The following is a 27,437-nucleotide window of genomic DNA, read 5'->3' as shown; positions in this document are numbered from 1 at the left end:
ATGTCTGCCAAGTCTCGGGGGAAACACAACGCTGCAGTCCCATCACTTTGTGCTGCCTATCGGCTCACCAATGAAATCCCCACTAAGAACCAGGAACTAATACCAGGAACTTCACTAGTAAGTATTTCGTGAGCCGGGATACTTAAAATAGCGCCATTCAGCTCCGGAGGACGCCCGCTTCCGAACTTGTAAAATAAATAGATATTAGGGTGGATTTCTCCTTTAATAAATAGCACGAAGCCTTATATCATTTCAATGTTCCCAATTATACATTCAAGTGTAATAGTGCACCGTCAATCTCCACATTTTCACCAAAAAGGATCACTGATCTGTAAAGTACTATTAGTATTGCCACAAGTACTATTATTAAGGCCACTAGTACTAATAGTAATGCCACTAGTACCAATAGTAAAACCACTAGTACCAATGGTAATGTCACTAGTACTAGTAATGCCACTAGTACTAATAGTAATGTCACTAGTACTAATAGTAATGCCATTATAACAAATAGTCATGTCACTAGTTCTAGTAATGTCACTAGTACTAATAGCAATGTCACTAGTACTATAGTTATGCCACTAGCATGAATAATAATGCCACTAACACTAATAGTAATATCACTAGCACTAATAGTAATATCACTAGCACTAATAGTAATATCACTAGCACTAATAGTAATATCACTAGCACTAATAGTAATATCACTAGTACTGATAGTCATGCCACTTGTACCATTAATAATGCCGCTAGTTCTAGTAATGTCACCTTGACTGTCAGGCCCTGTTCTGGACGCCGTTGCACTCCGGTATCCGGGCAGAGTTCACCCCCACTGTGTTCACTAGGCAGGTACAGGCATTCCCCGCCAAGTGGGCCTTAGGTGGGCTGCTCTGGTCGGTATCCCCCCGTCCGGTTTCTTTTAACGTACACCTCACCTGACAGGGCACTGTTTTATGTTACAGTTGCACGGATTTCTTATTTATTTGTATTATAGTTTTTATGGAAAATAGCTGAAGCGCTCAAATGCAGGTATATCTCAAAATGATAATAAGCCAGACCACTGTACCAGGGTACTAACAATTGATATAGTACCTATTGTGTCATATAATGGGTACTATCCTCCTGAAGACAGGTGGTGTGTGGTGCAACCCACTCACCATCTGTCTCATCGGCAGGTTCCCCTGAAAGATATGCAAATACTCACATTCTGGTAGGGCAGGCAGGCAGGCTGTGCAGCTACTCAATGCAATACAGGGAAAAGGGAGACCAAAAAGCGCACCAGCACAAACGGAGCAGGAAGAAACCAGGACAAAAAAATGATTAAAAGGGCACTTTAATGTGGCAAAAGACCCACATTAAAGTGCCCTTTTAATCATTTTTTTGTCCTGGTTTCTTCCTGCTCCGTTTGTGCTGGTGCGCTTTTTGGTCTCCCTTTTCCCTGTATTATAGTTTTTAGCCTGTCCTGTTCTGGTCGGTCTTTAGGATCAACCAGATGTTTGCATCATTTTGATTTGCTGGCTTGGCCAGTCATTTATGTTTAAGGCTTTAAAAATAGTACTAATAATACCACTAGTAATGCCACTAGTACTAATAATACCACTAGTAATGCCACTAGTACTAATAATACCACTAGTAATGCCACTAGTACTAATAATGCCACTAGTAATGCCACAAGTACTAATAATACCACTAGTAATGCCACTAGTACTAATAATACCACTAGTAATGCCACTAGTACTAATACCACTAGTAATGCCACTAGTACTAATAATACCACTAGTACTAATAATACCACTAGTACTAATAATACCACTAGTAATGCCACTAGTACTAATAATACCACTAGTAATGCCACTAGTACTAATAATACCACTAGTAATGCCACTCCTGTATCTTAATAAGATCTTAAAGTAGTAACATTCTAGCCATTTCTTTTTATGAACAATTCCAGAACTAGGAGGCTCCCCTGATTAAAAATTACTTTGATCTTTCCTACAATAGTTCACTGATTTGCAAGAATTTTACTTCTTAAAGCAGGAACTTCCAGAAGCCTATATAGGGTTAACGCTTATACAGTAATATTAGTATGAAAAATGATCTCCAGCTTTGGAGGTTACTGGGAGAGCTTAGTGTTAACCTCCCGAGACTTAATATTTCAGACGCTTATATCTCCTGATTGGAGCATCAGATTTTAATATTGAAAACAGTATTGTAAAGAATAATTCAAGTGATTAGAGAGCCTGGCTTCTTTAAGGGGCTAAGGAGTTATGGTGAGCCACTCAAATGGTAAAATGTATTTTATTTCAGAGGAACCCCTATATAACGGTGGCAGTGTTGCTGGGGCCACTTTATATTTAAAGAGAAGCCCAAACAGTACAAATTGAAATCATGAAATCACTACAGAAAAAAAACCAACACTGGAAGTAACAGAGACCCACTGCTTCAGGAACCTCAAAAATAACAAGCATCTGGTCAGATTACTCTCTTAGTGTTGGGAGTAGGTCTAACTCAAAAAAAGACTTGTCCCTTTAAGAAGTATCATATATTTTGATATACTGAAGACTGCAACAATTCACAGCTGGAACACTTCCAGGAATAGGATATGTGCAGTAGAGGCGCTGGGACGATTTCACTGTGTTTTAAAAAAAAAAATATATAGGTTTTTATGGTAGTTTCCCTTTAAGAATATCTTACAATTCCTGTCTCAATATTACAAATATACAATGATAAAAAAAACTTTCCCTACATAGGATTCTAGTGCTACCAGAAGGGGTTAACCGAACCGCTCTCTAAAAACAGAGACAAATAATGACAATAACTTAATATGCAGATATTATTTTGTATATGTTGCATTAGGCAAACTAAAACATCTCTTATTTTTATTTTAGCTAAAATCATTTAGTGATGATCAAACAAAAATACTGTATGCCTAGAAAACCCAGATTTTGCTTACAATGTGCAATAATAATAATAATAATAATAACAGCATGTTCTTGTATAGCGCTGCTAGTTTTACATAGCGCTTTACAGAGACATTTTGCAGGCACAGGTCCCTGCCCCGTAGAGCTTAGAATCTATGTTTTTGGTGCCTGAGGCACAGGGAGATAAGGTGACTGCCCAAGGTCACAAGGAGCCGGCACCGGGAATTGAATCATATTCTCTATCTCTGACCATTCTTACAAAGTTTGAGGCTCCATGACGTTGCTTAACAAGTTTTTTTTTACATTTGACACAGATGCCAAAAGGAAAATAGTGCAGTGTATCAAAGAAAAGTTCTCTGTGTGTGGATACCTGTGGGACTGTTCATTACAGGGGCTCCTGCCACCCGCCTCTTCCCCAGATGGGAAGCAGTGGGTTCCCGGAGATAAACAGCATTCATTTCAGCTGTGGTTACCCACTGCTTCCGAGATGCTTACCAAGAAAGGTGCCACCGGTGCTTCCTGGTCACTAAAATTCCCCACATTACATGGACCAATCGGAAGCAGCCGCCACAGGTAACATGGCAATCACATGGGCCAATCGGAAGCACCCGCCACAGGTAACATGGCAATCACATGGGCCAATCGGAAGCACCCGCCACAGGTAACATGGCAATCACATGGGCCAATCGGAAGCACCCGCCACAGGTAACATGGCAGTTTCTTTTTGGCTTGTGTAAAGCAGGTGTTTTGAAGCACCATTTTGTTTCCCCTGTTGGCATGCTACCTGCAGCACCTTCCTCAGTATTTATCTCACAAACCCGGGGGTCCCAAGAGCTGAGATTAACGAGATTCAGCTCCAAGGATACACTGCTTTCAATATACAGTATATAAAAAAAGATAAAGGGGCAGAGGGTTAAAAAAAATTGCACAATGGGGACTGCCCCTTTAAAGTGCAGATTATTTAAATAGTGACCTGATCTGCACTTTTTAACCCCAATATATCCCTATGAATTATATTAAGACATTTTACATTTGTTATAGATCAGCTTAATCCCCTCAACACTATGCTGGTCTCACATGGTATTGGGGTAACCCCCAAACTCCAACATGAGAAGGCAGGCCGATCTCTCAGAGGTACGTGTTGTTGGATGATTGCATAGCATAACTGCCAAGCAGCTTGAATTGATACAGTACATCGTTAGACCAATGGGTAACTCCTAAAACAGGGAATCCGAGCGCCAGTCCTGCAGAACCTCAAACAGGTCAGGTTTCAAAGATATCCCACGTCACCACAGGTGGCTCAGTCAAAATGAGTGAGCCACTGATAGAGTCACCTGTGCTCAAGTGGGGATATCACTAAACCCGGCCTGTTAGGGTATATGAGGACTGGAGTAACCCATGCCCTAAAGGATGGAAATGATGGGTTTGATTGCACGTAATAAAGCAAACTGTGCAGTATGGCAGTATGGCTGTGTGGCAGTATGGCAGTATGGCTGTGTGGCAGTATGGCAGTATGGCTGTGCGGCAGTATGGCAGTGCAGCAGTATGGCAGTGCGGCAGTGCAGCAGTATGGCAGTGCAGCAGTATGGCAGTGCGGCAGTATGGCAGTGCGGCAGTATGGCAGTATGGCAGTGCGGCAGTATGGCAGTGCAGCAGTATGGCAGTGCAGTATGGCAGTGCAGCAGTATGGCAGTATGGCAGTGCGGCAGTATGGCAGTATGGCAGTATGGCAGTGCGGCAGTGCGGCAGTATGGCAGTATGGCAGTGCGGCAGTGCGGCAGTGCGGCAGTATGGCAGTGCAGCAGTATGGCAGTGCGAGGTCAGAACACACGTCTTGTGTTGCACCCAGTGTTGTTATTACCCCAGTACAGTGAATTACATACTGTAGCTCATCATTTTGATAAGTTAAATTGAATTATTTTCTCCACATTATTATCAGAATGCATATAGCTTCCTTTGGAGAATGTCATCCTTAAACGTTTCATATTATATAACATACATGCACATACTGTTTTAGAAGTAAAACAGACAGTTGTGTTTTGAGGTAACAAAAGTATCTAAAATACTTCTATAAGCTTTAAGGACTTTGTTTTCAGTTAAATGGTCGGGTCTCTTTGGAAAGCAGAGCCCTCGATATGTGTCGTCTGTCCGCCTGATACATTCCCTGCACTGTACTAAGCACAGCTCAATCTCTGTGTTACAACCTGCGTGTACGTAATACAGTAAGCAGATTACAGGTGGGAGAGGTCGTAGTGGATCAAGTACCAATATTTATATCCAAATATACATATATCATGAGATTGTATAAATACTTTACCTGGGAGATAATATTCACATGTGCAAAATTAAAATACACATTTTGCAGTAAGCTTTAATTGCTTTCATAATCTTGGCAGAAAGTGTGTCACAGTCATGGCAGGTGAGATTTTGGTTCCTCTTTTAATTCTTCCGTATTTGCTTAATCCAAGAAAAGCACCATGATAAAGTTTGGACTCGTATGCATTATAGTTATTTGCTAGCAGAATTTCCTTAAACTTGCATTCATCTTGAAAGGTAGGCTGAAAAAGAAACAAAATGTTGTTATGCACATAAATGTTACAAATCCTTTATTTTATGCCCAGAGAATGGATATTTTGATATTATATGGTCAAAACATACATTTTAGGAAGCCGTAAAGGTGCATTCAAAATTCAAAGCATCTGTTAAAAAAATATATATATCATGGATGGAAAACAGGGGTCTCACGCTTTGGACCAGGGGTCTCACGCTTTGGACCAGGGGTCTCACGCTTTTGACCAGGGTGTGACGATAGTGAGGGTTTGGCCCGGGATTAACGGGGTTACCCCCCAAGGGCCCCCTCTAACCTCACCAGGGAGACAAGGGGTAAACTAGGCTGAGGCCCAGAAATGTGATTTAACCCTTGTTATAACATGAAAATGCTTATTCCCCTGTTCCCCCATGTTTTATTGTTTCTGGTTTAATCAGTGTCTGCATAACACACCCACTGGGACTTAAGGGGTTAATATTATATGCAGTGCTGACTAAACGGTTCCCTGAAAACTGGTAATTTGGGAACGGAGTGCGCCAGCTCCCTGAATCTGGGGGTGCAGCCTCCGGGGAACCCCCCCAAGTACCCACATATTAAAAATATAACTTTGTCATAAGAGGGACATATATTTTTGATAAAGTGACTTTTTGCAGTTTTTAAAATGTCCATAGCCAAATGCTGTGACTCATTGAGTCTATTCACGTTTGATATGCAAGATTCCTCTATGGAAGTGCCTATCAAAAGGAAGGTGTGAATGGGCCAGCTGGATGCTAGAATTTAAGCCTGCTTCAAAAGGTTTTATTGATGGGGCCAGGGTGGGGCTACCCCAAGGAGGATATCTGAATGGGTGTCCTTATTAAATATAAGAATATTATGAGATGTCCTTGGCTGACCAAGCTAAGAATTACATATTAGTATTAGTGGGATTTAGCATATCTTTGGGAGTCTAAACACTGTATATGTAACTGCTGCGAAATGCCAGATAGTAATATCTCTATTAATTTTCATATTACACTGTAATGTTTGGTCTCTCTGCGAGCGCCAGGTGTGACGGAATGTATTAATATATCTCACCTGCCTGTATGTATTACTGAACTCAAGTTAGGGAGTGATTTTCAGTAAATATGAAATTTTGGTTGAGTTCTGAAAGACTGCAACCCCCCCCCCCCTGTTATGATAATGAGCAGGGACGAGGATGTTTTTGTAAACGTGGTAACTCACACTTACACACCAAGGTTTCCTGCAGGAGTGAACATGACAAATGTCCTCCCTGCTTCAAAGGATTTATTGATGGGGGGGCTACCCCAAGCAGGAAGGCAAAGGAACTAACCAGTTTAAGTGTGACATTTCACACTGTACCCTTGAAGTCCAAAAAATCAGCTTCAAAAGCTTCAAAGGGACTTTTGCTAGCCGTCGCGGCACCTAGGGTTAAAGAGATGAGTTTGACATAGTATATAAGTCAAAGCCACCCTTTACCCATTGTTCCTCATGCAAAGTTCTTCATGCAAATGTTCTTCATGATCTTCATGTCTGCATGTCATCAGGCCTGTGTCTTTATGCAAGGTCTTGGGATGATGCAGGTTTTGCTGTATAACTTTGCCTGTCTTGCTGTGATGTCAACTGAAATATATGGGAGAAGTGGCCCAGTCTGTATCCTGATGGCCTTCTGTCCTAATCTTTAAGTAAGTGTCTATATTTTGCCTGTTATTTGTACATATCTGTTGTGTTCACCTTTATCAAGGAATAAATTACATTTTATCATATCTAAGTCTCGTCCCAGTTCAAACCCAGGTATATATATATATATTTATATATAGTTTTGGTGTAAATTACAGCCTGTCACAAGCTACCGTGACACAGGGGTCTCACGATTTGGACCAGGGGTCTCACGCTTTGGACCAGGGGTCTCACACTTTGGACCACGTTCTGTTGAGCTCCAGGGACCCACTGGCTGCCGAGATACTTACCTGGGAAGGGGCCACCAATACTTCCTGGGTGTTTAAATCCCCTGCGTCAAGGGTCAATAGGAAAACATGACAGATGGCGCCATGAATTTCCATTGGCTAGCGTGACATGGGGGATTTAAGCCTAAATTTGGTTTTCCCTGGAGGGGAGGAACCAGCGGCACCTTTCACATTAAGTATCTCAAGGAGCAGGGGGTTCCCGATCTGAAATTAATTTGATTCAAGTCTAGGGACCCCCAAATTCCTACCCATGTAAAAACCAATGAATGGGTGTAGGAGGAAGGGGGGGACATTTCTGGAGGGGAACTGCTCCTTTAATATAAACATTCTGATCCATTGCTTTGTCATTTATTGCTGCCCCTTTGCCACAGAAAGGGTTAATAAAGAAGTAAGTATAGATGCAAATCTTAAATGCTCAATTTCTATTGTGTAGCCCTGAAAGGAATTGAAATGTTTAGCACTAATGTTTGGATGCAAAGTGTTAATATCGCTCTCCTGCGTCAGTATATTTTCTTTATCTCGTTAGATGTTAAATGATCCTGTAGTACTTTGTGTTTTACCTGATTACACCCAAGAAATCGCCATGAGACGGCCCTTTGCACATCAGATCTTTCCATTCATTTTTCTGCCCCACCCACGTTACCTACAGGAGATTGTTTCAGGCTTCCTCTAACAGCCAGTGCGCAAAGCCGGAAAGGGCCCATCCCGAGTGCGAGCATTGTGTTACTGAGAGGATTAAAGGGGGTTTGCTGCTTCACATGATATGAAGTGTTCATTTTATAGCTGGCTCCTCTGCACAAACCTTAACATATGCCGAGCCGTCGGCTGAATGTGGATAATCCTTAACACTAATAGCTAAAACGGTCACAAATAGCGCCTTCATATCTGTGTATGAGGTAAGGCATTGCTTATAGTGTCAACCAGAATTGCCATGACGAAGGTCCTTGCAAGGGGTAACACTGTATGCTTCTCTGCTAAGTGACCTGACCACTTAAGTACAGTATGGTATGATTGGGTAGCTTTACAAGACCCTTTAAACACGCATTATTTGTAAAGGATAAGAGCATGTTATGACAGACGGTGCCTGATAGTCTGCGGCCAGCAATAAATCTCTTTCTTCAGCTCCAAAGCTGGGAGGGTCAGGGACCACCTGGTGACTCGTGCCCTGAACTTGCTGATATACATTAACAAGTTGCTCTTTTATTTGGCAGAATATGGCTATAGTGCTGTCATGATAATGTCATGAGATATTGGGTATTTTTAATCCCTCTGGTGCTTAAGGGGTTAATGAGCTACACTTTTAATATATGTAGCCCCGAGGTAAATTTTCTCTTTCTGGCCCCTCTCCGCGAGTGCCGTGAGGTAGCGGGTGCCGCCGGAGGCTGCGACGGACCCGCCGGCACTTCGCGAGGTTGGGGGCCAGTGCAGGGAGCGGTGCAGGCTGGTTGCCGGGGACGCGATCGGGCCGTCGCTAAGGCCGCGATCGCATTGCCACCGGCTCGGCGGCTAGGAGAGAGTGCGCCGCCATTGCGCGTAGGTTCGCGCATGCGCAGGAGGCGGCCAGCGCGCGATAGGACTCCAGGGCTAGGGAGAGGTCGCGCGAGAGTAGGGAAAGTAGTAGAGAGGTTGAGGCGGCCATTAGGGGTTCGCGCATGCGCAAGGGAAGCGCGCACGCGGCCCCAATGCATAGACAGCCCCCTGGGAACTACAATTCCCAGGAGGCTTAGGGAGACAGGCATCAGGTGCCTGAGTGTGGCCAATAGGGCTGGAGGAAGCTCAGCCCGGGAATATAGATACATTTCCCGGGCTTTGCAACAGTCAGTCAGGGCAGAGCAGAGGAAGGTGTAGGAAGGGTGCAGGGAGTGCGTGGCTCCTGCATCAGGTAAGGGTCCTCCCTAGATTCCCAGGCAGGCCCCAATTCCCGGGTAAAGGGCAGGGGGTAACTGAAGAGGGACGCCTTAGCTAGGGAGGTGACCCTTGAGTGTGGAAGGTGCTGGTTTGGCAGTGTCGCAGCGGATAGAGCTGTGGGCACTGTCAAAGAGGCACAGTGTGCTAGCAGTGTGTTTGCTGCGGGATCCAGGGGCTGTGTGTGATTGCAGCGGTCTGTGAGTAGTGTCGCTGTATGTGCTGGGCGCAGTGCGTGCAGTGTGTGTGAAGTGTGGATCCCTGCAGGCTGACAGTGTGAGCGGTGTGTCAGCTGCAGGTGCTTTGGGAGTAGCTAGTTAATAGCTAGTTGTTAGTTACAGTTAGGACTGGGTAGCTGGGGGAAGGGGGGCAGGTTATTGTCCACAGGCCCTAGGAGTTTTCCCCAAGCCATCCCAGGTTGCGGTTCTTCAGGGACAGGCCCTAGGTTAGGGTTGCTGTCACTCTAGCAGTAGTCAGTGATAGGGATAGCGGCGGTTGCTGTTCCCATGCGGTTGGTGTTGCCGTGATCCGGTTGCAGTTCCCGTGAAACGGTGGGACCCTCGTTGGGGTCCACCGGCAGAGTACCTGGAAAGGATCAGACGGACGTCTGACCCTTTTAGAAGAGAGTTGCGGTCCCGAGCATCGGAGTGCTCGGAAGGTATCTTCAATATTATAAAGTGCACCAACTGGGCCCTAGCTTAACATAGTGACTGCGCAGTCACCCACGACCTTTCGCAGGATTGCGGGACATTGGGTGTGGGGTGATCACAGGACACTGGGTGGGGAATACCAGACATTGGGCTGAGGTGATGCGGATAGAGCATCCGGTTATGTTATGATGTTATGTACTGTGTTATGTGTTATTAAGTAAAGTGTTAGCTATTGTTTTATATCTACGTGTGTTATGGTATTTCTTACTCAGGGCTATCTTTCCTAACGGGGGATCCTGGGTAAGTGGAGGCGTTGCACCAGGTAACGTTAAGGGTTTCCCCAGGCTCCCAGCTAGCGGAGGCTCAGATCTCCTGGAGCCACACAGGTTATGCAGTACCAGTAGTCCTTTAGAGCAGGTGTGTTTCAGGGAAAGGGACCGGTTAGACCACGAGGGGCCAATGTGATATTGGGTGGGTCGGCCGGTTCACAAAAAGGGTTACATATATATAAAAATACAGTGCTTGAATTACAGAAAAGGTATTACAAAATAAACATACAATTACAATATAAGGCAGAGCAGCTTCTTAAAATAAAAGGGGTAAAGCAGAAAATCCTATACAGTACATTACCACATGCTATGGATTTTCCCCAGAGAGGCACTGGTTCAGAAGATGAGGTCTGCTATGCTTTCCAAGCATGCCCCTGGTCAGATCTGACTTGTAACAACCTGGCCCAGACTTAAGTACAATTCTTTCTTAGGGCACCTTCATGAGCCCACCCCTTCTACAAAATACCTTGAAGCGGTTCTCCCCCAAACCTGTCTGTAGACCTTGATTAATTCAATTGACACTTTGAGTGGCCATCCACACGGACACCCCTCCCCAAGTAAATCCCTTTGAAATTCAGAGCAGTTCAAAGAAACAGTTCTGACCTGTTTCAGACTCAGCATTTTGTATTTTTTTCTTAAAAGTGTAGCTCATTAACCCCTTAAGCACCAGAGGGATTAAAAATACCCAATATCTCATGACATTATCATGACAAGTGCATTTTATATTTGACAACATATACACGATTGGTAATTGGATACAGTACAAGTACCATGATAAATCTTATAGAATATTTAATAGTTTCCCAGGGTGGAATAATTGCAAACCTGCAAAGAGTAAGATAGATAGGTATCAAAAACAAATAGACAATACCGTTCTGTGGCTAACAAAATGCTTTTATTTGTGCGAGCTTTCGAGATGCTCTGATCTCTTCTTCAAAATCAGTGTTACAATGGATAAAGCAAGAAAGGTTTAACTTAAAAACAGTGCACTTGCTTTATCCATTGTAACACCCCCGGAAGAAGAGATCAGCCACACAACGGTATTGTCTATTTGTTTTTGATTATTATGCTCAGCTAACACAGTACACACACACACACACACACACACACACACACACACACACACACACACACACACACACACACACACACACACACACACACACACACACACACACCTATCTATACACACACACACACCTATCTATACACACACACACCTTTAAGTTATGGTGGGTGAAAAGGAGACAAAAAACCTGCACCTCCAACTTCATTCAATTCCTTTTTTACTTTATAGTATTTCAGTAGAAATACTGGGTTCCTGTGCTTATATGTGAATAAAACAATGTAAGTTGGGTTCAGAGGTATAGAGGAACAAATTGCCAGTGAATTGTTTGAAGTTTGTTGGCATTTTCCTAGTGTGATTTACGAAAAGGGTTTCCTGTCATTTTTGGACCGAATGATGCCTCCCTCCCTTACATACCAGCAGCCCTTACATTGCGCACAGGTGACTGAAAGGGTCGTGTTTGGTGCCATTTTTGTGTCTCCTCCCAAGGCACACGGTACAAGCAGTTTATAATAAATATTGGGCACGTTTTGGGCTTGTTTAGATAGACTTTGAGTGATTTTTTTAGACATTTAATAGTATACAATGTATTACAAACTTTGCAATTTGCTTAATTCACAATCAGGATAAGAAAATCCTTCCTATAACCAGGGCAAATGTGAAAAACAAGTAGCATGGTTGAATATGGGTAGGCTTCTTTTAAAGAGGGTAAATTTGGTCTGCTGACCCCAAACATAATAATTATGACCTCAAAGCCAGTGGCTCTAAATGCTTCAAATTGTTTAACATGGCGGCTTTATACAGTATTAGCTGAACTGTCCCATTAAATTCTAATGTTCTCAATAAGAGCATCCACATTATTTCTTGATTTTGATACTCTTTGGGAAGTGTTGATGATACAAAATGAAATAAAATTGCAGTAAAAGTCACGTTAAACTGCTGCCTTAGCAAAAGCTCTCAAATCTGCATAAAACGTGATGCCCCCCCCCCCGCCCCCACCCGCCAGAAAGATAAATTACGTGTGAATATAATGGGAATGAAGAATTGCATATCACAAACGTATGTAAAGTTTCAAGCATCCTGTTTTAACGCCAACAAGAGTATAAGGCTGCGGTCCCAGTCATCACTGTGACATGCGCGCCTGGCGGGGGGGGGGGCAGCGCGTGCACAGCGCTAACCGCGATCTGCGGTCTTCAGGAGAGAGGGAGCTTGCGACGGGTGGGGGCGTGGTCGGGGATTTGTGGGGGCGTGGCCATCACGTCACACGGCTGGTTCGCCCTCATTGGGTGAACCGCCGGCAGGAGCGTGGCCACGCCTCCGTCACAAGGTCTAAACTCAATTTCATTGAGTTTAAAAAAAACTTGCAGTACTATACAATAGGCTGCAACTTAAGCAGAAGTATCTAAAAAGGGATCTTTATTCAGGCAGCCACTGCAGATGTCATTACAGCTTATGCCTTGTATTGGAGAATGGGTCCCAGACCTCTGGATGGTGCAGGCCTTCTGGCAAAATTGAGGCCATGTGCTCTGCACAGATCTTGGCTACATCTCTCTACCTCAGGAGGGAGAGACCTTGACTCCACTCCTTACCCCAGGAGGGGAAGGACTCGACTGAAACAATTTAGACACTTTCTCTCTAAGGCCTCGTTCAGGGTGCTGGCTTCGGAGGGAAGGCGTGCTGCCATGCGTGCTGCCGTGAGAAACAAAGCATTCAATTTGAATACTGGTTTTCAGGGTAGCAACTGCCCTGTCTCCGAAGCCAGGAGTTGAAGCTGACTACAGTTTCAATAAATGAGAATTTCATTTTTTGGAACTGCAGCAGCGTCACACGGACCAAGGCAGCCAATGAAATCATTCTTCAGAATGATTTCATGACTGCAACTTGGATACTTACCCTGCCGTGTGTAACCCCGCCTCCTCCCCAACGCTGAAAAGTCTGCTGGGGGATAAACACATGTCGCCCAGCAAACTGCAGCACTGCCTCCCTCACGCCCTCCCTCCGAGTCCTGCAGCTGACACCCTGAACGAGGCCTAAGGCTCAGAGGGGAAGGGCTCAGGGTCTGCACTATGATTGGTTGTACACAGACTCCCCTTCACCTCCACCCCAGTCACTCAGAGAGGCAGCAACCACAGGATAGCCTGTCATGGTCTGTAGCTATCAAAACTTACGTGACAGGAAGGCAGAAAGATCGTCTGGACCAGCCATGGCTATATACAGTACCTCTCTTGCACGAGAAGGAATCGGGTCTAGCCTGCCAAATAAAGGGTGAACTGTTCCTGGACTCTGTCTGGTTACTGAAAAGGGTTTCCTGTAGGGACTACTCTCTACCACCAGCCTGTCCCATTGCTACTCCCACAACTATCCACGGAGACTCAGGCTTCCTGGCCTACTGCAGGTGAACTAACCAGCACCTGATACGCACGTAACATATGTATCTCCCATGAGGGGGGGGGGGGGAGAGAGAGAAAGGTTGTTACACTACATTTAGATGATTGCTGCTATGCATTATTCATTGGATTCACCAACGTTTTTGTAGCACCACTGAGGACTCGTGCCCCATTCTTTCCCTGCTAAATTAAGGTTAAGTTCTGTGTCACGTTAAATTATCCCACTCCCTATTTCTTCACCAATTGATCTTCAAATGGCTAAAATTGGTTCCAGATGTTGCAAATCTACTCAGAAAGGGAAATATACCACATTGTTCTCCAATGCAACTACAACACACATCACTGCGAAATGCTCCAAGAACTAGATTAGTCATCACTTGAGTCTAGGAGCAAAGTTCACCTTTCCTGTCTTGCCTTCAAATACTTTCTGGGCAAGCTACCCAGCTATCTGAACAAGCTCCTCACCCCTACCACATGCAGCACCTATCATCTGAGATCTGACTCCAAAAGACTGTTCATGGTCCCAAGGATCAACAAAGTATCCGGCCGCTCCTCCTTCTCTTACCGTGCACCCCAAAACTGGAACAATCTTGTAACAGGGGACTTATCCCTGTTCACAAATGTGCCTCTAATCCAGCAGTGTGGTGGTTAACTGCTGGTAGGCAATTAACTAACACCACCTGGCTGATTGCAGGTGGTAGAAAAAGCCTGCCTCTGAGACAGGAAGAGAGACTACTTAGCTCAAGTGTGAGCTGAACAAGGAAACAGAGCAGAGGTTCTTGAGTCTCCCAGGAGAGACTGACCAAGAGAACACAGATCTCTGGAGCTGACAAATAAGACTTCTAAACCTGGATGCTGATAATCCGGAGAAAAGGCAGCAACCCTGGAAACAGATAAGACTTTATTTTCCATTGACTGTCGTCTATATATATATATATATATATATATATATATATATATATATATATATATATATATATATATATATATATATATATATATATATGACTTTGGCTGATGAATAGCCTGGGTAGCCACCCAGTTAAAAGGGGCTGGAATAGAAGGATACATATATGTCAAAGTGGAGCAAGTTTTATTGGGCCCACTATTTCTCTGATGTTGATTTTTGCTGTGTTTAAAGCGACAGGCACAATAAAGCCTTGTTTTAATTTCACCTTAAAACAGTCTCCATTATGTACCTCTGCACATGTCCTCCTACAAATCTACCGGAGACTCTCACATCCACCACCAGTTTAAGTTCTTTCAAATCTAAGGCTGTCTCACACTTTAATCTGGTCTGTAACTGTTTCATACGCCCATAATATAAATTATCTTTAACTGTGCATGCAATGTCTTGTATATAATGTATACCCTGTTCATTTATGTAACTGTATTTGTAACCATGTATTATTTGTATTAACTCTGTGCCCAGGACATAGTTGAAAACGAGAGGTAACTCTCAATGTATTACTTCCTGGTAAAATATTTTATAAATAAATATACAAGAATAAATCTGTTTCCTGGCTCCCCATGGGAAAGAGCAGAATACCAAAAATGACCTCTCTCATGAACTGGTCTATTGGTAATATTCTGGAAACCTTTCACCCTTACAGGGCTGAGGGATCCAGCCTCACATTCCTACATTGCAGCGCTGCACATTCCTGCATTATTGCATTGCACATTCCCACATTCCTGTGCTGCACATTCCTGCATTACTGCCCTGCACATTCCCGCATTCCTGCGCTGCACATTCCTGCATTACTGCGCTGCACATTCCCACATTCCTGTGCTGCACATTCCTGCATTACTGCGCTGCACATTCCCGCATTCCTGCACTGCACATTCCTGCATTATTGCATTGCACATTCCCGCATTCCTGTGCTGCACATTCTCGCATTCCTGCGCTGCACATTCCCGCATTCCTGCGCTGCATATTCCCGCATTCCTGCGCAGCACATTCCCACATTCCTGGGCTGCACATTCCCGCATTCCTGCACAGCACATTCCCGCATTCCTGCGCAGCACATTCCCACATTCCTGCGCTGCACATTCCCGCATTCCTGCGCTGCATATTCCCACATTATTGCATTACTGCAAATTCCCGCATTGCTGCGCTGCACATTCCTGCATTACTGCGCTGCACATTCCTGCATTACCGGCCTGCACATTCCTGCATTACCGGCCTGCACATTCCTGCATTACTGCCCTGCCCATTCCTGCATTACTGCCCTGCACATTCCTGCATTACTGCTCTGCACATTGTATTGTATTGTATTGTATGTCTTCATTTATATAGCGCCATTAGTGTACATAGCGCTTCACAGTAGTAACACATGTGGTAATCAAATAAATAACAGATAATATAAATAAAAGATCATGGGAATAAGTGCTTCAAACATAAAAGTAACATTAAGGAAGAGGAGTCCCTGCCCCAACGAGCTTACAGTCTAATTGGTAGGTAGGGAGAACGTACAGAGACAGGAGGAGGGAGTTCTGGTAAGTGCGTCTGCAGGGGGCCAAGCTTTATGTATCATGTGTCCAGAATATCCACAGTGCTATTCATATGCTTCTTTAAGCAAGTGTGTTTTAAGGTGGGTCTTAAAGGTGGATAGAGAGGGTGCTAGTCGGGTACTGAGGGGAAGGGCATTCAGAGGTGTGGGGCAGTCAGCGAAAAAGGTTTAAGGCGGGAGAGGGCTTTAGATACAAAGGGGGTAGAAAGAAGACATCCTTGAGAAGAACGCAAGAGTCTGGATGGTGCATAACGAGAAATTAGGGCTGAGATGTAAGGAGGGGCAGAAGTGTGTAAAGCTTTAAAAGTGAGAAGAATGGAGTGTTAGATGTGGGATTTGACATTCCTGCATTACTGTCCTGCACATTCCTGCATTACTGCACTGCACATTCCTGCATTACTGTCCTGCACATTCCTGCATTACTAAACATTACTGCATTACTGCCGTGCACATTACTGCATTACTGCACATTACTGCATTACTGCACATTCCTGCATTACTGCCCTGCACATTCCTGCATTACTGCCCTGCACATTCCTGCATTACTGCACATTAGTGCATTATTGCCCTGCGCATTCCTGCATTACCGCACTGCACATTCCTGCATTCCTGCGTGGCACATTCCTGCGCGGCACATTCCTGCATGGCACATTCCTGCGCTGCACATTCCTGCCTTCCTGCGCTGCACATTCCTGCGTGGCACATTCCTGCGCTGCACATTCGTGCATTCCTGCGCTGCCCGTTCCCGCATCCCTGACCTGCACATTCCCGCATTACTGCGCTGCACATTTCCGCGCTGCACATTCCCACATTATTGCGCTGCACATGCACATTACTGCATTGCTGCGCTGCACATTAATACATTACTGCCCTGCACATTCCCACATTACTGCCCTGCATATTCCCGCATTATTGCACTGCACATTCCCGCATTACTGCGCTGCACATTCCTGTATTCCTGTGCTGCACATTCCCGCATTCCTGCGCTGCACATTCCCGCATTCCTGTGCTGCACATTCCCGCATTCCTGCACGGCACATCCCCGCATTACTGCCCTGCACCCCCCGCATTACTGCGCTGCACATTCCCGCATTACTGCGCTGCACATTCCCGCATTACTGCGCTGCACATTCCCGCATTACTGCGCTGCACATTCCCACTTTAGTGCTGCACATTCTTGTATTACTGCGCTGCACATTCCCGCATTACTGCGCTGCACATTCCCGCATTACTGCGCTGCACATTCCCACTTTAGTGCTGCACATTCTTGTATTACTGTGCTGCACATTCCTGTATTACTGTGCTGCACATTCCTTTATTACTGTGCTGCACATTCCTGTATTACTGTGCTGCACATTCCTGTAGTACTGTGCTGCGCATTCCTGCATTACTGTGCTGCGCATTCCTGCATTACTGCCCTGCACATTCCTGCATCACTGTGCTGCACATTCCTGCATTCCTGCGTGGCACATTCCTGCATTCCTGCGCTGCACATTCCTGCATTCCTGCGCTGCACATTCCTGCGCTGCACATTCCTGCATTCCTGCGCTGCACATTCCTGCGTGGCACATTCCTGCGCTGCACAATCCTGCATTCCTGCGCTGCACGTTCCCGCATCCCTGACCTGCACATTCCCGCATTACTGCGCTGCACATTCCCGCGCTGCACATTCCCACATTATTGTGCTGCACATGCACATTACTGCATTGCTGCGCTGCACATTAATACATTACTGCCCTGCACATTCCCACATTACTGCCCTGCATATTCCCACATTATTGCGCTGCACATTAATACATTACTGCCCTGCACATTCCCGCATTACTGCGCTGCACATTCCTGTATTCCTGTGCTGCACATTCCCGCATTCCTGCGCTGTACATTCCCGCATTCCTGTGCTGCACATTCCCGCATTACTGCCCTGCACACCCCGCATTACTGCGCTGCACATTCCCGCATTACTGTGCTGCACATTCCCGCATTCCTGCACGGCACATCCCCGCATTACTGCGCTGCACATTCCCGCATTACTGCGCTGCACATTCCCACTTTAGTGCTGCACATTCCTTTATTACTGTGCTGCACATTCCTTTATTACTGTGCTGCACATTCCTGTATTACTGTGCTGCACATTCCTGTATTACTGTGCTGCGCATTCCTGCATCACTGTGCTGCGCATTCCTGCATTACTGCGCTGCACATTCCTGTATTAATGTGCTGCACATTCCTGTATTATTGTGCTGCACATTACTGCTTTACTGCGCTGCACATTACTGCTTTACTGCGCTGCACATTCCTGCATTACTGCACTGCACATTCCTGTATTACTGCGCTGCACATTCCTGTATTATTGTGCTGCACATTACTGCTTTACTGCGCTGCACATTCCTGAATTACTGCACTGCACATTCCTGTATTACTGCACTGCACATTCCTGAATTACTGCACTGCACATTCATGCATTACTGCGCTGCACATTACTGCATTACTGCACTGCACATTCATGCATTACTGCACTGCACATTCCTGTATTATTGTGCTGCACATTCCTGTATTACTGTGCTGCACATTACTGCACTGCATATTCTCATATTACTTTAAACCATGACATTTCAACATAACCTTTTGCTTCTCCCGGGATGTAACTCTGTTTGCCACAGAGATTTCTACTACGTCACAATAGAATGGCCGTTTTTTTGTAGAAGAGATGGCGTTCTGTGCTCTTTCGGGGGAATTCTCCTTTTTCGTTCTGTTATCAGTGAGGTGATTGTGAATGCCAGAGGGGCCGTGGCACGCTAAGGGTTAATGGAAAAAGCTCTGTTCTACTATGTGTTCACCGTGATATTAAACATAATCAAATTGGTAAATAAACAAATCCATGTGTATACAATATGTTCATCACTTATATAGATATCCACCTATACAGGTATACACCTACAATAGGTAAACACCTATACACATATACACTGTATGATGACACCATCATGTTGCAGGGTACTTTGTCCCAGATTAAGGCAGGAAACCTTGGGGTTTGTTGGATTAAGGCAGGAAACCTTGGGGTTTGTTGAACAGGGTTTTTATTACTGCACAATAGTAACAAAACAATAGGGCCACTATCCTTTAAGGAAACAAAATTGTAAAATAAAGACATACTCCTCTTTGGAGACTGATTAAACATTACTCCAACCCTTTCTAACTTGTTGACGCCAGCAAAGCGGATTATCAGCCCAAACACCCGCAGTCCGGTTTACAGATATATCAAAAGTCCTTATATGTTTTGTGTGGGGGATTCTGCCCTATGAGAGTCAAGGAAATCCCTCTGTAGCTCCAATGTCCTGGACAGGACAGATATGCTTCCACAGCAGTCCTGGGGAACTGTGCCAGTCAGCTCCTCCTGGCGGGGGAAAAGTCTCTCTCTCCGCAATCTCTCCGCAATCTCTCCGCAATCTCTCTGCAAGAGTAGCAGCTCTCTGTCTGCCTTTTAAAACTCCTGTTCCTTCAGAATTTCTCTGCTAATTAGCTACACCTGTAGCTTGCCTCTGCCCAGGAGGAATTTGACTGTGTGCTGGAAACTACACTTGCTGCACTACTCCAGCAGATAGAAACACAACTTATACAGGTATACGCTTATACAGATATAGACTTATACAGGTATACGCTTATACAAGTATACACTTATACAGACATACGCTTATACAGGTATACGCTTATACAGATATATACTGTACTTTTACAGGTATACGCTTATACAGGTATACACTTTTACAGGTATACGCTTATACAGGTATACACTTTTACAGGTATACGCTTATACAGGTATACGCTTATACAGGTATACGCTTATACAGATATACGCTTTTACAGGTATACGCTTATACAGGTATACGCTTATACAGGTATACGCTTATACAGATATACGCTTTTACAGGTATACGCTTATACAGGTGTACCCTTATACCGGTGTACGCCTATACAGATATACGCTTATACAGATATACGCTTATACAGGTATACACTTATGCAGGTATACACTTATGCAGGTATATGCTTATACAGGTATTACCTTATAAAGATATACGCTTATACAGGTAAACAGGTAAATATCTGCTTTTCTATGTGGGAGAGACAGGTTTTGCTGTTTTTTTAAGAATGCTGCTATTTTAAACTGAAGAATTATAAACTGTCCAGCAATCCTGTATTTTATCTGACATTCCTAGAAACGTGATGATGAGAACTAATATTTTTCAAGTCGCGCAGTCATAGTCACTTAATTTAAGTTGTCTAATTGGGATGATCGGGGGTTTATCAGGCCAATAATAAAGGCAGTATGCTGGCTGATTAACCCTAAATCGTGTTGGGACAGAAGGGGTTTATTCTATGTACACCACAAATGTCATATTTTCCCCTACAACACCGTATTGTCCCTGTTTTGCAGTGATTAACTCTAAATCGCATTGGGACTGAAGGGGATAAATGTATGTGCATCACCCTGATGTGTTTTCCCCTACACCACCGCTATTAACCCTAATCCCTGCTGGAACAGAAGGGGTTAAAGTGTATTGTCATCCCAATATTATATTTTCCCCTCCATCATCTTTATTGTCCCCATTTTGCAGCTCAGTCCATAGCTGCAGTAAGAGCAAGGTATGCGAATTGGGCCAATTGTATTTCAGACACAAGGAGCAAGCTAGCACTGTAATGTGTGGAGTGCAGCAAGCTAAGGATGTACTAAGCCCATACATATTGTTTGGTGTCCCCCACACATACAGAAAGTATATATATATATATATATATATATATATATATATATATATATATATATATATATGAAACAAAAACAATGAAGTAGCGCCTCTAATATACCCTGAATTAAAGCTAATGATAATAAAGAACTATTAGACTAAAATTGAATATGCCTAGTGGGGCAGTATGATGGTCGCTATTACACAATGATAAGAACTTGTAATCTCGAAAAGGAAACAAGTGAATTATTCTAAAGAAATATATAATAATATAATACAAAACTATTTAATTTGAAAGAATAAAAATATAAAAAAATGAAAAAATCTGATTAAAGTAAAAAAAAACCTTAAAAAACCTTTGAAAAAACAAAGTCCTGTTCCAATGTCAATTGCTCCCAGGTGTTTGCCGCCCGTTTCAAAGGGATCACCAATCCCTGACCAAATCTGTGAAAAAAGAAAGAAAAAACAGGCGCACACCTAGTGCATTAACGTAATAAAATATATATTAAAGGAATATAAAATCAAACAAATGCCCACTCACAAGAGTACTGCAAATAATAAGCATTTATGAGATTGGCTCTCATGTGCCAGCGACGCGGTCCTCTCGGTCCGGCTCGAGGCAGCAGCGTCCTCCCGTGACCCTCCTTCGTATAGCCGAAAGTAGAATCCCTCCTATTGGGTGCTCTGCAAAAAGAGTCCCTCCGGGAACCAGCAACTGGAAATCCTCTATGCCGGTAGCAGGATCGTGGGAGACACAGGAGCTTACGTCTCACATCCAATAGCAGCAACGTTCATGGGCAAATGACGGCCACAATCAGACCACGCCCTACGCGTTTCATCATCCCACGATCCTGCTACCGGCATAGAGGATTTCCAGTTGGTGGTTCCCGGAGGGACTCTTTTTGCAGAGCACCCAATAGGAGGGATTCTACTTCCGGCTATACGAAGGAGGGTCACGGGAGGACGCTGCTGCCTCGAGCCGGACCGAGAGGACCGCGTCGCTGGCACATGAGAGCCAATCTCATAAATGCTTATTATTTGCAGTACTCTTGTGAGTGGGCATTTGTTTGATTTTATATTCCTTTAATATATATTTTATTACGTTAATGCACTAGGTGTGCGCCTGTTTTTTTCTTTCTTTTTTCATATATATATATATATATATATATATATAAATAAACTATATTTTAGTTATGTTTTAAAAGGTACAGGCAGGAAGCTTTTTCTGTCCGCCCACAATTAATTCCTTGATGTAGCCATCTGCTACAAATGCTGTGGGTATTTTCCTCTTTGCACTTCAAAGGGCCCCTGCTAAGTGGGAGCCTCTGAGTCTAGTGAAGTCCAGGGTTGAAAAGGCTCAGAGATCCAAAGTGTGAACATGGCTGGGATGTTGCTGAGTGCCAGATCCCGGTACTCAGCATGGGTCATTCACACTTTGTGGCCAAACCCCAGACTCAGGGTCACCAGGTAAGGGGCTGACCCTGGTATGCTAAGGAGTGCAGGTGTGAAGTTGACACATGCTCCGTGCAAACCAGGAGGCAGCCCCTGCCCTTTATACAAACTCCTGGCAGAACGGGGATTGGTGGGTTAAATGTTCCCACGGAGGGGATTGGGCTCGCATGTTAGGGATAGGACTGTAAACTCTATAACCATGCCGCCTGCCAAGCTATCCCCGGTGTGATTCATGACTTATCCAAGCTTTGCTCAAGATTCCTTTCAAGTACAGCGGCAGCGGTTCCAGAACGCAAGGGGTTAAAAACATCATAACCAAGGATTTACCCCTACTTCAGGAATTCGTTAGCCCTTGAGACTCCCAAATGAATCCCAATGAACTAGAACGAACTTCTTTCATTTGGTGGCAATATTAGGTTGGCAAGTTGCGACCTAGCCAAAAGGATTGCAATACAGAAACTTTATTTCTTCATATTTCGTTCAATGGACAATTTATTTTGTTTCCCATCCCAGTAAGTGATTATTAAGTGTATTCTGAGGTTGTCGTGTGTTTGTCTGAAAATAAATAAATGACAATTTATTTTGCCCGCCTTGTTATGCTCAATCGAGAATCCCAAAAATATAAAAGTGTTAATAAGTAGTGGTCCACCGTGACACTAATAAGTCAGGGGTGTGCAAACTGGGGTGCGTGTCCCCCATGGGAGTGCAAGATTTTCCAGGGGGGGGCAAGCGGTTGCAGAAGCCCCGCGCTCTCCCCAAAGGCATTCAAATTAAATGGCAGGGGATCGTGGGAGGCCTCTGCAACTTCCCTTACCTTGTCTTTGGCAAAGTGCCGTCATGGCAACGTGATGTCACGTGACCCCACTGAGTCATTTGCCGCTGTGGGGTCATGGGTCATGACATTGCCATGGCAACGTGACATTACATGACCTCACAGAGTTATTTGATGCTTGAGACAAGGTAAGGAGGGGGGCACGCACAGTGGGGAGAGCAGGCAAGGGGACGCAGAGTGAAACGTTTGCGCACCCCTGTAATAAGTCACTAGCTCTATGTATCAATGCCATAATTTAAGCACAGGGCCTATTTTTTGTCTATGTATTAATATTTACCTGCGACAAGCTGCGTCTGCGTCGGTCTGTGACAAGTTGAGGGATTTATGGGGAAAATAGAAGGAGCTTTGGGCAAATTAACATTTGCATATTGGTCTACGGGTCGGTACACAGGAGATCAATCTGAAACAAGGCAACTGAGACAAAGCAAGGCAGGACAAGGAACCATGAAGTGGGAGAACAATGCTAACTGGAACTATGCTCAGCCAAAGTGCAAGTGGCACATCTGAGCATATATGAGGGAGCATGACCAATGAGAGAGGAGGTGGAGCGGGAGACAGGAGACAGGGGGGCATGATAACGAGCGTTGACATGCAGCTTGGGAGCGGCACACACGTGTTACGGGTGCATGCCGCGTGAAGTTGATGCGCGTCGCAAGCGGAGGGTACCAGACATTGCGACATCAGAAAAGCTCCTGCAGGAGTGCGCGCCCCATAGGGATGGCGGGGTTGCGCGAGACATCAGGTAAGGAGGGAGTGCGCCACAGGGACGCGCTCCCCGATTCCTTACAATACCCCCCATTTGAGGAGCGGCCTCTGGACGACTCCAATATGGTTTAAGAGGGTACTTTGCGTGAAACCGCTTAATGAGGTTGGAAGCATGTATTTGGTGATGAGGTATCCAAGATCTTTCTTCTGGACCGAATCCCTTCCAATGTACCAAATACTGTACCACTCCTCTCGAAATTCTTGAATCAATAATAGATTGTACCTCGTACTCTTCTTGTCCTTGTACGATAGCAGGAGCAGGAGTAGAAGAGGTATCTGGAAAATGTAGACTTTGAAACACAGACAGAGAGATATGGAAGATGGATGGTATCATCATAGAAGAGGGAAGTTGAAGGCGGTATGCAACCGGATTAATCTTCTCCAGGACGGTGTATGGACCCAAAAACTTTGGGGCCAACTTGAGAGTAGGTGTCTTGAGTCTGATGTTCCTCGATGTTCCTCGAAAAAAGCCACACCCTGTCTCCTGGCTTGAACTCTGGTACTTTGCGCCGATGGCGATTTGCCTGAGATTTTTGCGTGCGAGTGGCCTCTCCAAGAGTCTTCTGTATTCTCCTCCAGGATTCTTGTAGAGAATTGATTCTGTTGTCGGTCGCTGGAACACCGGAAGAAGAGGAAGAGATGGGAAGACGTGCAGGATGGAATCCGTAATTAACGAAAAATGGGGCTTCCCAAGTAGTCTCATTCCTAAGGGAGTTGTGGGCGAATTCAGCCCAGGGGAGAAAATCCACCCAGTCGTCTTGGGCTTCGGAAATAAAGCATCTCAAGTATTGCTCCAGAGTTTGATTTGTCCTCTCGGTCTGATCGTTGGTCTGAGGGTGGTATCCGTATGAAAAATATAGAGATATACCCATCCTCTGGGAAAAAGATCGCCAACATTTGGAAACAAATTGTGAGCCTCGATCGGAGACTATGTTCGAAGGTACTCTATGAATGCGAAAGATTTCTTTGGTGAAGATATCGGCCAGAGTAGCTGAGTTGGGAAGACCTTTCAAAGGGATGAAATTAGATTGTTTTGAGAAACGATTGACAACATCCAGGACGTCGAAAGAATTAGCGGACAAGGTATATTTAGACGGAAGGATAGTCTCGGACTGAGACTCCGTTTTGTCTTCAGCTTTGAACTGGCGGGATAAGGCACCCGCTTTAAGATTTTTTTGACCCCGGAATAAAAGAAACAATATAATTAAAACGAGAAAAAAAGTGACCAATGGGCCCGACGGGCTCCAAGACAACGGGCGCTCTCAATGTACAGCAAGTTTTTGTGGTCTGTAATTGTGATAGGTTGTTCCGTACCTTCCAGGAGGAGTATAGCGAGTTTTATGGCTCATAATTCCCGATTACCGACGTCATAGTTCTGTTCTGCTGACGAAAGTTGTTTGGAAAAAAAAGCACACGGATGTAGCTTGGCCTGGGGTGTCTGTCTCTGAGATAATATGGTGCCGGCCCCGACATCGGAAGCATCCACTTCCAGAGTGAAAGGAAGTTTGGGGTCAGGATGGACTAAGATGGGAGCAGAGACGAACGTCTTTTTGAGAAGATCAAACGCCTGGACCGTAGCGGGTGGCCAGGAAGCAGCGTCTGCCCCTCTGTTGGTTAGGTCTGTGATTGGGGCTACTGTGGTGGAGAAATTTTGAATTAATATACGATAGTAGTTTGCGAATCCTAAAAAATGCTGGATTGCTTTGAGAGAGGTAGGTTGTGGCCAGTCCAGTGTTGCCTTCAGCTTGACAGGGTCCATGGCAAAACCAGAGTCTGAAATAATGTATCCTAGAAATGTGGTAGAAGTCTGATGAAACTGGCATTTCTCCAATTTGGCATAAAGGGGATTTTCACGAAGACGAGACAAGACAATTTTAGTGTTTGATATGTTCAGAAAGAGATTTAGAAAAGATTAGAGTATCATCAAGATAGACGATAACAAAAAGGTTCAGCAGGTCCTGAAAAATCTCGTTAACAAATTCTTGAAAAACGGCCGGGGCATTACATAGCCCAAAGGGCATGACTTAATACTCGTAATGGCCGTCTCTGGTGTTAAAGGCCGTCTTTCACTCGTTGCCCTGTCTTATCCGTACTAGATTATAAGCACCACACAAATCTAATTTAGAAAAGATGTTGGCTCCTTGGAGGCGATCAAAAAGCTCGGAGATAAGGGGAAGCGGGCGGGCGGTTCTTTAAGGTGATCCTGTTTAACCCCTATAGTCTATACAAGGGCGAAGAGAACCATCCTTTTTCTTAACGAAGAAAAACCCTGCTCCGGCTGGGGATGAGGAATTGCGGATGAAACCTTTCTTTAAATTCTTTTGAATATACTCCTATATGGCTTTGGTTTCAGGTAGAGACAGGGGATAAGATTTACCTCTGGGTAAGCCCGAACCTGGCAAGAGATCAATAGGGCAGTCAAAAGGGCAATGAGAGAGAACTTCGGATCGTACCTTATCAAACCTGAATTCAGCATAGACTTTGGGAAGAACACTTTTATCTTCTTTGGGAGTAATTAGGCTGCAGATCTGTTGAGTAGAGTTCAAGCAAGTCTTCATGCAATGGGGACTCCATTGGATGGTTTCTTTATCAGTCCAATCAAGTTGCGGATTATGTTGCTGTAACCATGGAGTCCTAGAATAACCCTAACAGGTGGAGTATGAATAACATCCAGGGAAATCTCCTCCAGATGGCCATCTGTAGTAAGAAGGGTACATTTGCCGGTTTCCAGAGAGATGAAGGCCGGTTTTAGCGGGCGTCCGTCTATGGCTCACAATCCGACAGGCACGGCTTTACGAATGAGAGGAATATTATGTTTGAGAGCGAAGCTATGGTCAATAAAGTTGCCCCCGGAACCCGAATCAATAAAGGCAGAGGTAGTGACCTGGAAGTTGGCCCCTTTGAGGGAGATGGATAGCATGATCCGAGTAGGTTGGATTTCTGGGGGAGTTAGGGAAGGAGAGATAGTGCCCAACGAGATTCCCTGGTATCTCCATTGCGCGCTGGCGTTTCCCGGTTTGAGCGGGCAGGAAAGGATTTGATGGTCGGAGTGACCACAATAGTGACAAAGTCCATTGGTACGTCTGCACTGCATCTCCGAGAAGGATAACCGGTGGCTTCCCAGCTGCATGGATTCTGGATCATCTAGAGGCGGAGGATCTGCAGGGGAAAAATTAAACGCCTGTTATCTGGCTGTAAGCGACAGAGAGCGAGAATGTTTCGCCTTCCTTTTGTGAAGGCGCTGGTCCACTCTAATGCAGATAGCAATAATTTCCTCCAGGTCAGCAGGACGTTCTTGAGCAGCTAGTTCATCCTTAAGAGAGTCCGATAAACCTTGCCAAAAGGCGGTCGACAGAGCCTCATTATTCC

At 44.7% G+C, this 27,437-nt stretch overlaps 1 protein-coding gene across 1 annotated transcript in view; it reads right to left on the bottom strand.

Moving 5' to 3' along the window:
* Positions 1-1,718: 1,718 nt before the first annotated feature.
* Positions 1,719-27,437, bottom strand: part of FGF6 (fibroblast growth factor 6) — a 31,031-nt gene continuing 5,312 nt past the window's right edge. Inside the window, exon 3 of the mRNA XM_075603082.1 lies at positions 1,719-5,476. Coding sequence (XP_075459197.1) covers positions 5,300-5,476 — 177 coding nt within the window. The 3' untranslated portion in view covers positions 1,719-5,299. The remainder of the gene's footprint in view (positions 5,477-27,437) is intronic.

This window comes from Ascaphus truei, chromosome 5 (assembly GCF_040206685.1).
Source record: "Ascaphus truei isolate aAscTru1 chromosome 5, aAscTru1.hap1, whole genome shotgun sequence".
Lineage (NCBI taxonomy): Eukaryota > Metazoa > Chordata > Amphibia > Anura > Ascaphidae > Ascaphus > Ascaphus truei.
Note: the sequence above shows the minus strand (reverse complement) of the source record. Positions and strands in the feature narration are given on the sequence as shown.